General features: G+C 45.6%; 1 protein-coding gene across 1 annotated transcript in view; it reads left to right on the top strand.

Moving 5' to 3' along the window:
- The first annotated feature begins 8,563 nt into the window (after nucleotides 1–8,563).
- Nucleotides 8,564–17,795, top strand: part of LOC144134505 (uncharacterized) — a 30,387-nt gene continuing 21,155 nt past the window's right edge. Inside the window, exons 1-3 of the mRNA XM_077667413.1 lie at nucleotides 8,564–8,648; nucleotides 11,164–11,316; nucleotides 16,297–16,538. Coding sequence (XP_077523539.1) covers nucleotides 8,564–8,648; nucleotides 11,164–11,316; nucleotides 16,297–16,538 — 480 coding nt within the window. The remainder of the gene's footprint in view (nucleotides 8,649–11,163; nucleotides 11,317–16,296; nucleotides 16,539–17,795) is intronic.

The following is a 17,795-nucleotide window of genomic DNA, read 5'->3' as shown; positions in this document are numbered from 1 at the left end:
AATCGCGGACATTGTATGTGGGAACTAAGGCTAGTTGCATTACCTAATACTTTTCATAGTTTTGTTATGAAATCTAACCGCCGTATTGGAGCAAAGGTGTTTGCTGAGAGTCTAAGCTATGCGCATGGAAGTGTGGTCTCGCAGAGATGTGGTACATGCTCTAAAAACACTACACCTAAACTCTACACTCAAACGACAATGGTTCTCGTGCGCTGCAAGTCCGATTACAAGTGGTAACCGGTACGCCTATATTCCTGTGCGCAATTCTTTCGGCACCGTCAACGGCGAGGTCGTCGATTATGCAATTTCGAGGCCGTGGATGATCTGGTCACCCAGCCAACCAGAGCATGAAGCAGAGTTCTTACTGATTTTAGATATGCTTTTCAAGCTCGCGCCGAGGATACATGGCAAGCAACGGAAACCAGCAATCTCTGATAAACTAAAGCGACACGTACGCTAAGTAAAACTGCTTGGTGCAAGTGTGACTTGTAGTTAACTGCCGCGCGCATGGTTAATAACTCCTGCGTAACGCTGCAGGGGAAGAATTGAGTGGGGGAACGGAGGCAGAGAAAAAGGTGCTGTTAGTGAACGGCTCTGGAATATTTTAGATGAACTGGTGGTGCTGTGATGCACTGGCATTGCACAGTATACGGATTACTTTGCCTTTCGCCTCATTCGAAATCCGACCACTGAGGCTGGGAGTCGAAACCGCGACCTCATTCTACAGTACCACTGTGGATACACGGAACTATATATTTTTGTATACCTAAATGTAAGCGCTGACGTACGTTACTACAGCGGGGCGGACATATGACTTCTCTTGTGGATTAAGCCATGCTTAACACCCTATTTTGTCAGCCACTACAAAATTAGCCAAGTAGGATTTCTTTTATTATATGCTGTTTTCTTCTCACTGAATTGGGATTGGTCTTGTACAGTTCTTGTTATCTTATTTACTCTTTTTAAGGAATAAAACTTTTGTAGAGAAACAACTATTGCATAGACCTCTAGTATTTAAGATAAGCAGATCTTCACCGCTATGTCGACAAAGCTGGGAAAATCAGTTTGTTTTCAGACTTCCTGCGAATGAGTGAAATGTAACAAAAAAGTAAAGATTATAATACAAAAATAGTTGCGCACCTCAATTTCTTGTCTGAAACAGTCCCCAGTGAAATGTGAATATTGCAGCCATTAATCATATACCCAAAGCCAGTGTAAATTTAGCTTTGCTACTGTGGCGTCCTTTGTGATCTTAACCCGCATGTCTCACAGTAAAGCACTTCTCATGCGAGTCCACATCTCACAACTACCATATCACAAAGTATTGCCCCAGATCACTGGAGATATCACAAGGTCTTAATTGGTGTCATGCTGGCATTAGGGAATGGGACCGCTCCGCAATGATTGTAGCTTCACTAATGGGTGGGAAAGTTAAAATGTTAATAAGGTTGCGGCGTTCGATGTTGGCAGAAAGCTAAAAGCCAATATTCTTCAATTCACAGTAAAGAGATGAGGGGGGGGGGGGGGGGGGGAGTTCACTGGCGTAAACTTTATAAACAGAGATAAAAAGAGGACTCAGAGCACGTGCCGCAATTAATATTTTCTGTAATTAGTAATTGTTTTTCTAATTATTGAGCTCTATCACGTAAATGATGTCCACCTTGCTGTAAGCGACTTAAGCGACTTAAATCTTTTACTCCCCGTATCTCAGCGCTGCTTTGTACTGCGCGTTGGTTGGTTTGGTTTGTGTGGGTTTAACGTCCCAAAGTGACTCAGGCTATGAGCGGCGCCGTAGTGAAGGGCTCCGGAAATTTCGACCACCTGGGGTTCTTTAACGTGCACTGACATCGTACGTGCACGTTAATGAGATAAACACTGAGCCACAGCGGTGGCCTGCTGTACAATCTACATGCGCAGACCGCACCGACGTATGTCCCACAGTTTTTAAAATAAGCATCTGTATATATGTGTTTAGAAAGTTAGCCGGTATAGTGAATATGACACATTTTTCGTTCCAAGCTTACAAGAAACGCAGAACCTGCATTCATGGCATGCTATAAAAACACTGGTGCCATTTCAGAGCCACACGCGGACAAGTAGCGCGAGAAATTACACTCGTGTGTCAGCTGCAGTTCGCTTGCTTGTCATGAATTTATAAGGCTATTGATGTGGTATCGTGCTTAGTATGGCTATCATGTGCGGAATACTGGTCCCTGGGTTTTTATATGCATATTTCAACGGGGAGAAGTCAGTGTCGGACATGTCAGCGCATTACTTTCACTGCATGTCTGTTCTGTTTTCTTCTAAATCTTTGATGCGATTTGCCCTTCATCTCAGCTCCTAAGCGAAGCGTGCACTTATTTTTTCTGAATATATCCTGCCTTCAAGTACTGTAATTCATTGACATTCGGATGGTATATAAGCATATATTAGTTCAGCAAGCACGACCAAGAGAGTTGGAGCGTTCATGTAATAGTAGAGTTCAAGAGTCCATTGTAGATATATAGACAAACTTTAGAGAATAGTCTATACGCAATACAAATCACATAGCAGTCTGTAGATGATCTATAGATTTATGGCCCTACACTTTTAGTACTTTTGTCTATAGACTATGAATAGACAAAAATATCTATAGGAATGCAATAGCGTCTATAAGAAGTCTAGAGATCATTTTGTAAGGGTTAATGCCAACACGATGATTCGAATTCAATTTTATGACACTGACTGCGCCCCCTTAGACCGTATCAACATTTGGAATTCGGACAAATGTATGCGGGCTACATAGTGTAGCCTTCTATACAGTACGCCGATGCATGCTCTACCCAGTGGCAATCTATATAATACCAGCAGACTACACGAGGTGACATCGATGTGTAAAGCGTGTTCTGCTGGCACCAATGCCCGACCATGATTCACCGACAATGATTGGTCGCTCTGGATGAACAACCTGGGCCGCGCACAAGGCCCACCTCTGGGAACATCTGCCACCGCAGGGCAGTGGCTTATCACTTAACCCCTGCAGCACTGAGCCAGGAGCGGTATGAGGGCTCCCAGAGATATATGAATGTAAAGCAGAGAATGACCGATTCGGCATATATGGCAATTAACCCAGTACGCTATCGCGTTATACCGTTCAGGCGGAGCTAATGTCTCCCCCCCCCCCCCCCCCACGCACACACAATTTTTATGCCGAGCTTTAAGCGGACGTCCTCAGAGTGATAAGTTTCTGCCCAGCGCATTTTCCTACAGTGATCCAGCAACAGACTGTAACACGTTTCTTCTTCTTCTTCTTCTTCTCCTCAAGTAATATGTTTCTGAGTGTTCTTCTTCTTCTTCTTCTTCTTCTTCTTCTTCTTCTTAGTAAGCATGGTGTGCAGTGAGAACATCGTTGTTGTTGCCTTCTTGACATGACACCCCAAGACAACATTCTGCATCGCACCTGGACTTCAATCGCCATTGTCAGCTTCAGTATATTTATTCCATAATAATATTACCTGAGAGAATATTCTATCTATAGAAAGAAGGAAAAAAATTTTATGAGTTTCTATAAGTACCGCACTATCTATACCTGCGGTAAATTACAGGAGAAAAAAGCCACACGCTTCCCGTGATGTTTAGCCTTCGTTTTTTTTTTTTTTTCAGGCTACCTATCTCCTCTTTCGGCAAGTGTTCGGTTTCCGCCGTACGGTCTGTGAAGAAAAAGTAGCTCAAGTCAGCTCAGCCTGCGGCCGATTTCATGCTATGTTTGCCGCATGCAATTTCCAAAACAAGTAATCACCGCGTAATTATGGCCAAGCCCCATGTGGGTATGTACCATTTTGTGAGGCAAACTACAACAACAAGAATTTAAGCCTGGTGACATCATCATCACTCCTACAGAGGACAACAACGACGACATTCAGCCAGAGGCCATCATCATCAACGACGACTGGAACGCCCCCAGCGATCCTCCCTAAGCCTTGCTCTTGTACCTCCTGCGCAGCGTGGACTCAAAGTAAAGAACCTCTGCCCACTGACCCCGAGGCCCTGAAGTGACTTGGTTTTGTTCCCAGCTAAGGTGAGGCGAACGCCTGCAACCATCCTTTGTGACTCTGGGACTCCTCATTCACCTCAAAGAGCGAGGTGCGGACTGCGTGAGGCTTCGCGTCTTGAGGCAGTCTTTTTTTGTGTGTGTTTCTGAAGTGTGCTTTTCTTTGGAAGACATAGACGCGGCCTACCCTCAGATTGCGGGTATTCGCACGAATCGTTATCGTAATGAGAAGGAGAGGAGCGCTATCACTTGCACCTGGGCAGTGCGATGACCAATGCCCGCGGTTCGTTCAGTACAGACTGGCAGAGCAATCCGCGGTGGCTCAGTGGTATCCGCATTCGGCTCAAGAGTACCTCACCGGTTTGAATCTAAACTCAGCTGCCGAATTTGATGACCGCGAACTGACAGCACTCTCGCGTATTGATATGCGCATCCACCTATATAAGAACGTTAGTCGGTTGTAGTTGATCCTGCTCCTCCAGTACAGCTTAAGTTATAATCCATAACGGAGCCCTTGCTCGTAAAAGCGAATGATTGAGCATATACAAACATCATGGCACATGTGAGAGAGGACGGATGTTGTGCAAGGTACGTAATCGTGAGGTTCAGTATCCCTCCCCCCTCATTTCTTTTCGTGTTCTGTGTGCGTTCTTTTATTTACTCTTTCCTCTCCGGAACTCGTGGCATGCAAGTCACACCTGCGGTCCTCTTAGGGTTCGGTAGCTTCCGGGAATACTGAAGGAGGATTATGGCCGAGTTGTTCGCAGTTTTCGCCTCAGTGAAAACTATTGCCACTTCTTTTATTCAGCCAGTCGCTGGATACATCTGGGGTCCAACCCCAACAGGAATGAAGATAGACTTGACACCTTTAGCGTACCGTATCACCGTTGCCGTTACCAGAGTACCGGGAGAGAGTGCGCCGTCAATGGGCAACCGCAGATCATCTTGGGGACGCCAGATGGCGCCACGTACCCGTAAGCTACGAGAAAGCCTGCCTTATCCGGGCCAATCAGCGCGAAGAAATTTTCTTGCTAAAAGTGTCGCTGTTAAATTGGGGAGCGCATTTTTGCGTCACTGTATTAATAAGGTGGCACACGATAAAGGCCTTCTTTTTAGATAAATTATTTAGCGAAAAGACATGGAATATGGCCTACTTGCCATTCTGTGTTCGCTTCCGATTCCAGGTCGCAGGCAGCAGCATGGTATTCACCGGTCAGCCGTCGCCCTACACATCGCAAATGAAAAGTAAGTGTCCAAAATTTTGGGGCGAATAATCGGGTTGGTATGGAAGAAATGGGACAGTGTTTTTTTTTTGTCTTGCTAATCTGTTTCTATTCTGATTCTAGTTCAATTCCGATTTGATTCTAAATCCGGTTACAATTCCGATTCTATTCAAAATCTAATTCTATTCCAATAATGACGCTATTGTCTTCCGCTCGACAATGTAATCTAATTCTGATTCTATTCCAAATCTGGTTCTATTTCAATTCGGATTGTATTTTTATTCCATTTCTATTCGTAATCACTTCTTTTATTCGTGTTTGCTGTGTCATTTTTTAGTCATTCTCATTATTGCTTAGTCATTCTTAGTGCGGCCTGTCCCTCCTCTGTGCTGAAAATGGAGAAGGGGAGGAAAAAAATGGAAAGGGTGGGGAAGAGGGGAGCGGTTGACAGTGGACAAGTGCATAAGGAAAGTCCCCCTAATCATCCCCTGCCATGATAACGCAGGTCCTACAGAAGAACGCAGAGGTTTTAAGGGGCCTTTAAGGGGGCTTTAAGGGGAATTTTTGTGCTGGCAGTTCTGGGAGTATTGAGCCACGGCAACCGTATTCCTTCCAAACCCGGCGGCACAGGCTAAAGGAAGGCGGTAATCTGGGAATTTTCTAATGACTACCCTTATAAAAGTGGTCTGTACACAGTCTATATACTTCTTATAGATTTCCTTCCTGTGGATATTTCATTTTGTCTATCCATAGTCTATAGACTGTGCACAGACAAAAGTCAACTAAAAGTGTATAGCCATAAATCTAGATTCTCTACAGATTGTCTATAGGATTTGTATTGCCTATGCGTATGTGCAGGAAATATGATTATGTCTATAGAGAGCCTACAGACTTTATAAACAGAAGTCTATGGACAGTCTAAAGACTTTCAAAATAAATTTTTCTAAGGGAGGGGAGGATTCACTTTGACGCCCCCACCGCCGGCATCGGAGATTGTTAGCTTTCCTCGCAATTAAAACGAGAAATTGATTTCAACACTACGAACATTCCTCGGTGCATGTCCCGATCATGAACACTATAGTCGTGTGTTCCTTGGCAGCCGCGACGCAAGAATTCTGGGAACACATCCAGGTACCGCTGGCAAACGCTGCATCGCAATGTAAATGTCACCTTGTAGCCTGTAGGCGCACACCGTTTTCCCAACGACTCTGGTTCGTTCTCTCATCAGGTTTCGAATTAACAGAGGAGTCATGTAAGTACCATTGGTGCATGTTCACGCAATGACCGTGATCAAACCACATGAGTGGGCCGGACTGGTATACTGCATGACATGCTTCGTACCAACTGCGATGGACGTAGAACCGTGTTGCAAACACCACCACGTACCCATGAGAGATTTTCGTCTAGTAATATCGGTGCTGTGTTATTTCTAATATCCTAGTCGAAAACAACGACAGGACTACGTCAAAGACACGACAAAATGTTACGCTGCAACGACAGATTTCTCTGTCGCTCTTAGTATTTTTCTGCAGAGCTGTATCATTTTTTTTTCTGTAGTGTTTTACAGTAGTAACTACACATATTTGTGTTTCTACCATAAATATCTGATGTTACTAGAAGTTTGTGGGCAAAGACATGACAGAAAATCTGCTGTAATGGCAGAAAATTTTATATTGTATTTGTCGACTGGGATGACAATCACCGCATAAAAATGGTATATAGACTATCTACGGACTTCGTATAGACTCTATTGCCTTCCTATAAATATCTCATTATGTCTGTTGATAGTCTGTAGACAGTCTATGGACAAAAGTTTACTAAACATGCATGGTCATAAATCTATAGCTCGTCTATAGACTGCCTACAGAAATTGTATTACCTACAGACTAGTCTATAGGATTTGTCTTTAGAAAATCATTAAACTTTATAGACAAAAGTCTATAAATCGTCTATAGATTCTAAACGAATTTTTGTAAGAGTCTCTTCTACACTCTTCCAGCCTCGCAAGAAGAGTAAGTCCTGCTTGAACTCTTGGGTCACACAGCACGCTTAAAGCCGGCACATTGTATTAATTTTGCGTGGAGAAATGGTGCAGGAAGTTTGCACGGCAAAATTCCCAGGTGCAAATGATGCACTCTGGAACGTTGCTATTATTGAAATGTGGGCGTTTTTCTCCCACTAGGGACACCCTGTTGCACGCGCTTCTGCTACCCGTAATTACTCAAGCCCAGCAGCACCGTTCGACTATTGTGTAACAACGTTCAGCACTGCTCGAAAAATGTGTGTATTTTCTTTTTGGTAGAGTACGGCACAACTGATGCTAACAAAATAAATGGACTCTCCACCAATCTGCTTAGACATTAACGACAAATACCGCAGGTTCAATGAAAGTCGTTTTAATGCATGATATTACCTGATGCAGCGAGCAGGAGACCCTGGTACAATTCCAACAATGGTTTGTGACGATGGCCTGAATTCTCTGTGGGCGGCTGACCGGCTTAGACAACCCTGAGCTCTGTGTTGCATGAGCGCAATCTGAGCCGCTTTCAATAGATGACGCAAGTCGTGTGCAAGCATACGTATCGAATAAAAGCGACTGGCCGCGAACAGCAAGAATTGCGTAAAAAATTCCGCTACTCCCTGAGTGCATCTCTCGCGATGTAAAGTGCGTAGAGCATCCATTTCCTTCAATGAAGAGGAGTGGAGTATTTCTCAGGCTTTTTCACAACCCCGCTTTTGTGACACGCAGCAAACTTTCCCAGAATGGCCGTGGAATGCACGGGGAGCGAGACTGGCGTGAGCCGACTTATGAAGAGTTATGAAGCGCTTATGAAGAATCCGATAGTAGCTGGAAGTACGATTGGCAGTTATCCTGGTTCCGAGGGAATCGTTAATTACCATTGTATATTCGAGTGAGGGAGAGCCAGCAATATCAAATTGTCCTGATGTGCAGACCACTTTGACTCTCCGAGCACCTAATTATCTGATGCGTGCTTCTGGCCTGAACAAATCTGTTCAGTGAGAACTGTTAACCGACCATCTGGAACAAAGATGTGGTGCATGCGGAGAACACACATTGTATGTGCCTATCGGTGGAACCTTAATGCTGCTGATACAGGGGTGCGTCACTAAAGACGGTGTTGTAGCACCGCTATGTCACCCTCGCTGTACGAACGCTCTGGTCGTCAGAGTCATGCGCTCAGTCTATTATGCTTTTCCGAGTACGCCCTTCGCAACAAAGTTTTCGCTCGAAGATGTATTTGTAACTGATATTGTATGTCAACTTTGCAGGCGCGGCAACAAGAGGCCGATGGTCATGGGTGTTCTGTACTGTCTCCTCTTCGTCGCATTTGTCGTTCTCGCCATTTTCATGCTCGTTACAACCTTAAGAAGCGGTAAGACCCGTTTTACGATCGATACTCTGGATGCAGCGACTCTAGTAGTTGCGCATGCGTGTAGTGTATTGCGCAGTGTTTCGATATCCGGTTGTGGTCACGTACGTTTCAAATGAAGCGTAAACAGAAAGTCTATGCGCCATCAACGACAACGCTATCGGCTGTAACAAAACCGGCGGCCAAAACAGAAATGAAAGTGAAAATTGGACCCGCCGCGGTGGCTCAGTGGTTAGGACGCTCGGCTACTGATCCGCGGCGGCTGCGTTTTTATGGAGGCAAAACGCTAAGGCGCCCGTGTGCTGCGCGATGTCAGTGCACGTTAAAGATCCCCAGGTGGTCGAAATTATTACGGAGCCCCTCCACTACGGCACCTCTCTCTTCTTTTACTCCCTCCTTTATCCCTTCCCTTACGGCGCGGTTCAGGTGTCCAATGATATACGAGACAGATACTGCGCCATTTCCTTTCCCCAAAAAACAATTATTATTATTATTATTATTATTATTATTATTATTATTATTATTATTATTATTATTATTATTATTATTATTATTATTATTATTACTGCTCTGTTCGGGCTGTACTTGAAGGAAAAATAAGAATTTCAGATGGTATTTCGAAATTATTCCGGAGCCCTCCACTACGGGCACCTCTGTCTTCCTTTCTTTTTCACTCCCTCCTTTATCCCTTCCCTTGCGACGCGGTTCAGGTGTCGAACGATATATGAGACAGATACTGCGCCATTTCCTTTCCCCAAAAACCAATTATTATTAAAGTGCAAATTGGTTGTTGAGGAAAGGAAACTGCGTAGTATCTGTCTCACATCTCGGCGGACACCTGCACCGCACCGTAAGGGAAGGGATAAAGGAGGGAGTGAAAGAAGAAAAGGGTGCCGTAGTGGAGGGCTCCGGAATAATTTCGACGACCTGGGGTCCTTTAACCTGCACTGTCATCGCACAGTACACGGGCGCCTTTGCATTTAGCCTCCGTCGAAACGCGGCCGCCGTGGTCGGGTTCGAACCAGGGTACTCTGGCTCAGTAGCCGAGCGCCCTAACCGCTGAGCCACTGCCGCAGGATACCAAAACAGACGACGCATAACTTCTAAAAATAACTCGCGATGAGAAGCTTTATATTCAACAGCGGGCTCAGGGACATATCGCTCATAGAAACAAATAGATAGTCGAAAATAAAAACGTAAAGGCGCTTTCGGCAAACTGCCAAAAATAGTATTCTTCAGGAAAAGCGGAATATTGTTTTCCTCGGCTGTGCTAAAGACATGGTGCCTAAGCCTCGTGTATAATTCGGCAACAGTTGCATTCTCCTCAGTACAAAGTGCTTGAGTGACGGACAGCCGGAGGGTTTCAACATTTCGCCGAATACCGCAGCATTGCACTTCGTCTTGAAGTTTAACTATAGGCCGCGTGGGAACCGTTCCTTCAAGACAGTGGAGCAATAGGCCTGACAGCCTTTCTGGCCAGAACTCAGTGAGGCAGTCGTGTTTGCGAAACTACGCCCTGTACCTTGTCAGTACATAACACCAGATGATTCATCTGAAAATACGCCACACTCTTTATGTATACCTCCACAGTTCATTGGATCAGCTACCAATGTAGATAAGCATGCAGATCAAGCCTCACCTGTTTTTAAGGCTCTGTTTTTTCGGCTGTTCGTCCCTTAAATGCTGCTGCGGTTGTTGCTTTGTTCAACGTGGGTGGGTGCTACAATCGTGTCGGCGCTTAAAGCACACTTATGCCAAGGGGGCTACTGTCTTTAATTAATGCGTCCATGCCGCAAAGATGATTTGATCACAAGTCAGTTCTGCGTTCTTGTCGATACAACGCCCTGTGCTGTTATGTACTTGATTGAGAAACTCCGCCATTTCATAGCGTGTCTCATACAAGGCTTGTAAAAAAACAATAAAACCGCGCACAATGGCAATTGCAACTAGCCAGGAAAAAATGATGTCATTTGGATGTTGTAAAAGGGAGGATTGTTGGGCCAGTTGGTTCATGATTCAAGACTGAAAACGGCGCGAAAAACGGGACAAGATAGAGAGAAGAAACACACACAGCCCCGAACTTACAACTGAGTGTATTTCATGCGAGAGCGCAATAAATACAGGAAGTACACATAAAAAACTAAAAGAACACCATAATATTGCACTCTCGCATGAAATACACTCTGTTGTAATTTCGGTGCCATGTGTTGCTTCTCTCTATCTTGTCCCGTTTTTCGCGCCGTCTTCAGTCTTGAATGGATGTTGTAATGTCGAAAGCTATAGCTGCAGAATCTAACGATGTCTTTGGTGTCCGGTGAGGCGGTTAACCCGATGGATGTTACCAGGAGGAGGAAGAGGAGGAGGAGGAAAGTTGGCACCAGGCTCACGATTAACTAGACGCGCAGGGTAGAAAGCGTCTTCTTGGCTCTAAATAACCAGAACGTAAGGCGCAGAAACATGCACCAGGCTTGCTGCCAGCGTGGTTTATAATGCGCCATTATGTCCCGACTGGACGCAGATGACGCCAGAGATGACAGCGAGGTCGAACTGCACCTGATGGAGAGGAACCGAAGGGACGGCCGGGACGCAGCGACCAGTGGTCACGGGGCTCCCATTCCCGACAGGCGAGTCACCCACGGGGGAGACAACACGTCCCGACCAACACCCCCGGGTGAATTCTCCGTTCGTTTTTAATGCACTAGCATTAAAGGCCAACTGGATAGGTATTAGAATGCGAGGAGCTTAAAGGGGTCTAATATAAGAAATATCTAGGTAAAGCATGCCAAGTCTTTTTGGCCTAGCATTTGAAATGGTGATGTAATCGTCGATTAAAATTGATTGATTGAATTGATTGAATGAACTCCTCGTCATAGCGAGTGGAGACTGGGACTAAATGTACCAATAACCTGACGAAAGGTCCCAGCCCCCTACAGCAAACAGTTTCGACAGCAGTGATAAAAGAAGGAAATACATATCAAAGGCAAAAGTACAGAATTCACAAAAGTACAAACATATTACACTTGTAATACGCCCTACACATCCACAATGCACACGTATCACAACTGCACTGTATATATTCATTTTGTGACGGAATATATGTACATACAAACAAGCAGAAATGGAACGGAATGACATTGATCAAGAAAAGGAAACAACATCGGCTAGTAGCAATGCGGATAAAGCTTTTTTGAAAGTACCCAATGGAGCACTAAAGTCTAACAGTTCCTCAACCTTGTTTAATATTTCGGTTCACTGATATAAAAATGGTTGCTTTCCATAATTTCATAAAATTATATATAATCATAACGGCTTTCAAGCTTCTCTGCAGCACACAGAGCCAAGTGGGGGAGAGGGGTTGCATGATGACGTTATAGAAGCCACCGGTACATTTGCAGTATATAAATGCTTGGCTTGAAAGAAAAAAAAAAGGAACGCCAACTAAAGCAAAGCCCGCTGAGAGTTGTTGGCCAGCATCAAACAGTGCACAGGAGGGTGTGGCTGACGGCAGCAGCAGTTTAATATCTTACCTTCCGTGACGTCACACCAAACTAGCTCGCACTTGTCCGGTGCATTGAGGAGAAGCCGAAAATCTAACCATCAATTAAGTCACTATTTTAAATGCAAGCGCAAAAACTCTTGGCATCCTTCACCTATACAGGCAATATAAGTTTGAATCTTTGAATATCGCGGAATTCATAAAAAATGGTAGAGCTGCCGTTTAATAGCTATGGTGAGTAATTTCAGTGATGCTGTGTGGTCCTTCTGAGTCACACAAACAAAAAAAAATCCCAGACAGAAAGTCCCAGGGGTCGGATCCAAACCCAGGAATTTCTGTTGGAAAGCGAGTAGGGAATCTCGTAGCTACAACGCGATCTTTTTACTTTTGAAAGCGGCAAAGAGTGCCGTGTTACTTGATCAATAGACGGGAACACAGTCTGTGCGGCGAAGGAGCAAAAGCAAAAAAAAACACATCAAATAGGAGTATTAAAGAGAAAAATACAAGCAACAAAAAAAAGAAGAATAGTGCGCTGTGAAAGAGTCGGTGATGGCTTCAGTGGCTGTGCTGGCTATGGTTATTACTAGTTAAGAGTGAAGCAGTCTTTGGTGTCATCAACGGCTTGTTAGAGCATTCAAATCTTGCTCTTGAAAACTGAACATTTTGACAAGGGGCCGCGCATGCGCGCATCTCGAGCCTCAAGTAGAACATCAGGCTGTGGCCTTCCAGTTTACGACAGGAAAAAAATTGTTGCTTGTCGAAACGTGCTGATGGCGGAGGGAAGAAGCCGAAAGGAGATGTCATGTGGCACTGAGTTTTATACGGACGGAAAGCCAGGCAGGCGCGGGCTCAGGCGCGAACGTCTTGGTTGGTGCCAGGCTAGACGCAACGTTGCGTGAGGAGATTCCGCGTGGCGCGAATTCCAGGACGGGACATACCGCGGAGGGCGTCGAAAACAAGGGGTCGAAACGCGAGAGGACCATAGGACGCGGAGTGCCTGTCGAAATGTCGCTATCAGTTGGGACGGGGCACGAAGGGAAGAGAACTTCACAGAAAAGCGGTGAGCTGGGTGCATCGCGAAAGCCCTTGATTTCTGCGTCCTAGTGATGTGGCAAGGGCAGCGACGTTGAGGTTGGCTAACGAGTCGGAAGAGGTGACAGAAGCAGTGACACGTGACAGTGCATCAGCTAGGCTGTTGTCAAGGCCTTGCAGATGTCTGATGTCTGTCGTCAATTCCGCCACGTACCAGAGGTGACGGATTTCCCGTGGTGAGAATTTACTGCTCCCCGACTTGATGGAAAAAGCGAGCGGCTTGTGGTCGATGACAGTGGAGAACTGCCGACCTTCGAGAGGGTACTTGTAATGCCGGGCGGACACGTACAGGGTCGGTCAAAAGTTCCCAGGCCACAAAGTCTGCTTTTGAGCAGTATAGTCAGGCACTCACGGAACCCGCGAAACTCGAAATATCTGTACAGGGTAGAAGAACTACCGTCCTAACCTGTGGCTACTTAGATAGCTTCATCGGCATCTTATGTGCTAGGATATACCTATACCAGAGAAAAGGAGACCCTGTGGCCTGGCAACTTTTGACCAGCCCTCATGGCGAGAAACTCACTGCCGAAAGTAAGGCAGTGGCTTTCAGTAGGGGAATTAAACTTTCGATAAATAAGGGATAGAGGGCTGCAGGCACCAGCCACGAGCTGATGAAGTACGGCTCCAACGCCGTTTTCGGAAGCGTCGGTCAGGAGACGTAGATGTGCTTCAGGACGCGGATGGGCGGGGGGGGGGGGGAGGGGGGGGGCAAGATCGGATTGTTGCAGTCGGTGTCGTTGGGCTGCTGCTGCTGCTGATAATGACGATGGTGATGATGGCTAAGATGTGAACGGTCCCTTTTCGCATCTGTTTAACGTTTTAAGTTATGGGCTTTAAGGTTCCGAATTCGACACATGGGCTACGAAGGACGCCGTAGTGGAGGGCTAATAATAATAATAATTGGTTTTTGTGGAAAGGAAATGGCGCAGTATCTGTCTCATATATCGCTGGACACCTGAACCGCGCCGTAAGGGAAGGAATAAAGGAGGGAGTGAAAGAAGAAAGGAAGAATGAGGTGCCGCAGTGGAGGGCTCCGGTATAATTTCGACCACCTGGGGATCTTTAACGTGCACTGACATCGCACAGCACACGGGCGCCTTAGCGTTCTTCCTCCATAAAAACGCAGCCGCCGCGGTCGGGTTCGAACCCGGGAACTCCGGATCAGTAGTCGAGCGCCCTAACCACTGAGCCACCGCGGCGGGTAGTGGAGGGCTCTGAATTCATTTAGACTACCTGGAGTTCTATAGCGTCCGCTGAGATCGCACAGCCCACGGGCGTTTTTGTTTTTTGCCTCCATCAAAATTCGGCTGCCGCGTCTTGCATTGAACCCGCGACCTCGACGCCAGGGGCCGAGCGCCGAAGCCACTGAGTCACCTCAGGGAGTTTTCGCACCCATTGGAAGCGTTGCGTAGCACTTTGGTGTTAGTTCCAAGGGCCCCACTCAATAGTCTATCCCGTGTAAAAATTGTCTATAGATGGTCCATAGACTTTTTATAGACTCTATTGCCTTGTAGATATTTCTTTTTGTCTATTCATAGTCTATAGACTGTCAATAAGCAAACGTCTACTAAGTGTATGGCCATAATCCATAGATTGTCTGTAGGCGGTCTATAGGATTTGTATTGCCTATAGACTGTTCTCTCTCTAGCATTTGTTCATAGCCAGTCTATAGACTTTATAGAGAGGTCTATGGACAGTACATAGACTGTCTAAAGAAATCTTTTTAAGGGATTAATTCCATATCACACCAAGCCAGCAAGAAGTAATCCCATCAGAAGTTAGTCAACACAGTTCATGCTAGCGTTATGGGCAAATAAGAGGAGCAGTAACTGCTGAACTTTTTCGTGCACCTGAAATGGTCCCTAAAACAAAGAATTAATCAAGAAAACTAAGCACAGAAAAAGTAGCGTAGATGCATACAAAGTGTGCTCTCCGGGATGTTTCGGTTTTTCCAGCTCGCTGGCGATGAGAATTTTCCACGAACTTAACAAGCAGCCATAGCGAACGTATGTGGAGGACACTAAACCTTCTCGTGTTTCCTGACAAATTTTGAAAGGGCCACAAAATGTGTTTAGCTTCCTGAAGAAAACGGCTCTTAAAGGCGTCAAAACGTCACGAGAGCATAACAGGAATGTTTTTTCTGCGATAGCACTGAAGCCTCTCCGGAGAAAAATTCCAGCGGTGACCGTCTAGTGTCGTCCACAAAAATTCCAATTGGCTGACGGGCAGTGATGTCACCAGTGACGTCGCCAGAGTGGAGAAATCCCATTGGCTAGAGGGACGTGACGTCACCAGCCTGGTAGTAACGTCACTAGGCCAGAGAAGGCCCATTGGCTGGAGGGAAGTGGCATCACCAGACCACGTTTATTTATTGGAAATACCTGCAGCGCCCGAAGGCATTATTGCAGGGGGGATGAGGATACATAACAGAAGAATAGGCCAGAAAAAAAAGGAAGAAAAAAAAGCAAAACAACAAGGCATGACACAGCAAGTACAAAATGAATGAAATATGAAACAAAAAAAAATGACGAAAAAAAGCCAACTGACCAAATGATGCTGGACCAACAAGAACGAAGACCGAGTGATTAAAAAAGCCAAAAGAAAGCCAACTGCGCACTCATACATCGGACAGCAACGCGCGGAACATAGACTCGGAACGGCACTCAACAATTTCATGGGGCAGGCGATTCCAGTCATGAATGCTAGATGGGAAAAATGCGTTTTGATAAGTGTTAGTTTTGCATTTAATTTCTCTAATCTTCCACCCATGGTCAAGTCTGTTTGACCTGAAATGCGGTGAAGCCTGTGTGAAGCCTTCACCTGCCGACCATGACAGATATGACAGGTGCTGTGCAGGAAAAACTCGTGTAAAACAACCTGGGTCTCACACCCGTCACATGCGGCACCAGTCACTTCCGGCAAAAGCACCAACAGCTTCGAATGCTATCTTATTGCCAACACGATGAAAATAGTTTTCCCAGTCTATACGTTTTTTCAAGCTTGTCCAACGAATACGGTATCATTTGGCATGGTAACCCGCTGAACTTTCTTCTACTACACCAGCAACAACAACTCGCTCCAGACGGCCTAGCAGGAGATGGAATACCTGCCCTCGAAATAGCCGTAGGACAACGAAGACTTTCCGACCACCCGAGGTGCCCTCTACGACTACGTTCAGTCCTGGCGGCGTTCGCGTTGCCGTCGAGATGATCGAATCTTCGCTCAACTGGAGCCACGCACCGTGCAATGATTTCTACAAATTCGTGTGCAGCAATTTCAAAGGAGCGCCTAACGTCTTGGACAAGGTAGGTTCACTTTTGGCGCACCCTCTTCGGGAGGACGTGTGCAATCTAAGCAAAGAGGGCGTCCTATTCACGCTTTTTCTGACCGCAGTTAGCGAAATTCTCATACCAAGGTCATCTATCCACGCCTCGTTGTGTGTAGTCTAGGTGTCCTAGTAAATATCGGAATGAAAAGTACACCAGGTTTCACGCAAATATAAGTCACGCAATGCTAACCAACGAGATATACGTGCCGTGCAGGCACCATGCGAAAAATGCACATTTTGTCTTTACGCAAAGAGACAATTCCCACTGGGTGAGGAGACTTGTCGCCAGACTGGACATGACGCCATTTCTGGTAAAATCATCAGCAGCTTGTGATGTTATCGCACTGCGAATACATAATGTGATTAGGTGTCCGTGTCAATTTGTTTTCCTTGTGGTGTTGCTGTAAGAAGGAGCTAGCATTTGTGTGACTGAATTGCCACCAGAAACAAAGCTCAGCACGTGCTGAGGTAGTAAGATACTGAACCGAAACCACGCTGCAAACTGCACCAGCGCCATTGACATCACATGATGGGCGTTGCTGCTTCCTACAGGGGCACGCTTGGAGTCACGGAGACGGCCAACTACGTGCATTGCCGCCTAAGGTCCACTTGATTTCTTTACAGTCGTGACCGTCCTAAACATAACCGGTGGTCACAGCCTGACGTCCTATAGCACGTCAGTGGCAGGCGCTCCGTCATCCTCTTTGTTTATTTTTTTATTCATTTCATTTTATTCCTACTCTAGCCATACAAATTATCAGAACACTGAACCCATAGCCAGAGGCTAGTGTGGGGTTCAGAAACAAAATACATGATGGCAATGACACAGCACTTGTGTAAAATGAAAAGCACAAAATCACGGCGAAGGACCAAAATACAGCATACAATGAGGACAAAATAAAATAATGTGCATCTTACAGCAGAATGAATAAAGATCTGTCATGAACAACACGGTACAACAATCACAAACCGAAAACGACTGTCACATAGGTCAAATAAGGCTCATAAAGTATGTTCTTAATGTTTTATTTGTTTCATGGGACTGTTTTATTTCTGGGGGTAAACCATTCCAAACCTTGGCTCCGGAAAACTGCACCAATCTTTCGCTGGCATGTTAATAAGGGCAAAATAAAGGGTACGCAGCATATGTGTGTTAAAACAATCGCGGGCCGGTAATAAGTCATGACAGCCAGAAGATAACATCGAACAGACGGCTCTAATCTGATTTTTCCAG

The sequence above is a fragment of the Amblyomma americanum genome, chromosome 5 (assembly GCF_052857255.1).
Source record: "Amblyomma americanum isolate KBUSLIRL-KWMA chromosome 5, ASM5285725v1, whole genome shotgun sequence".
Classification (NCBI taxonomy): Eukaryota; Metazoa; Arthropoda; class Arachnida; order Ixodida; family Ixodidae; genus Amblyomma; species Amblyomma americanum.
The sequence above is the reverse complement of the archived record's forward strand: the minus strand, read 5'-3'. Positions and strand labels throughout refer to the sequence as shown.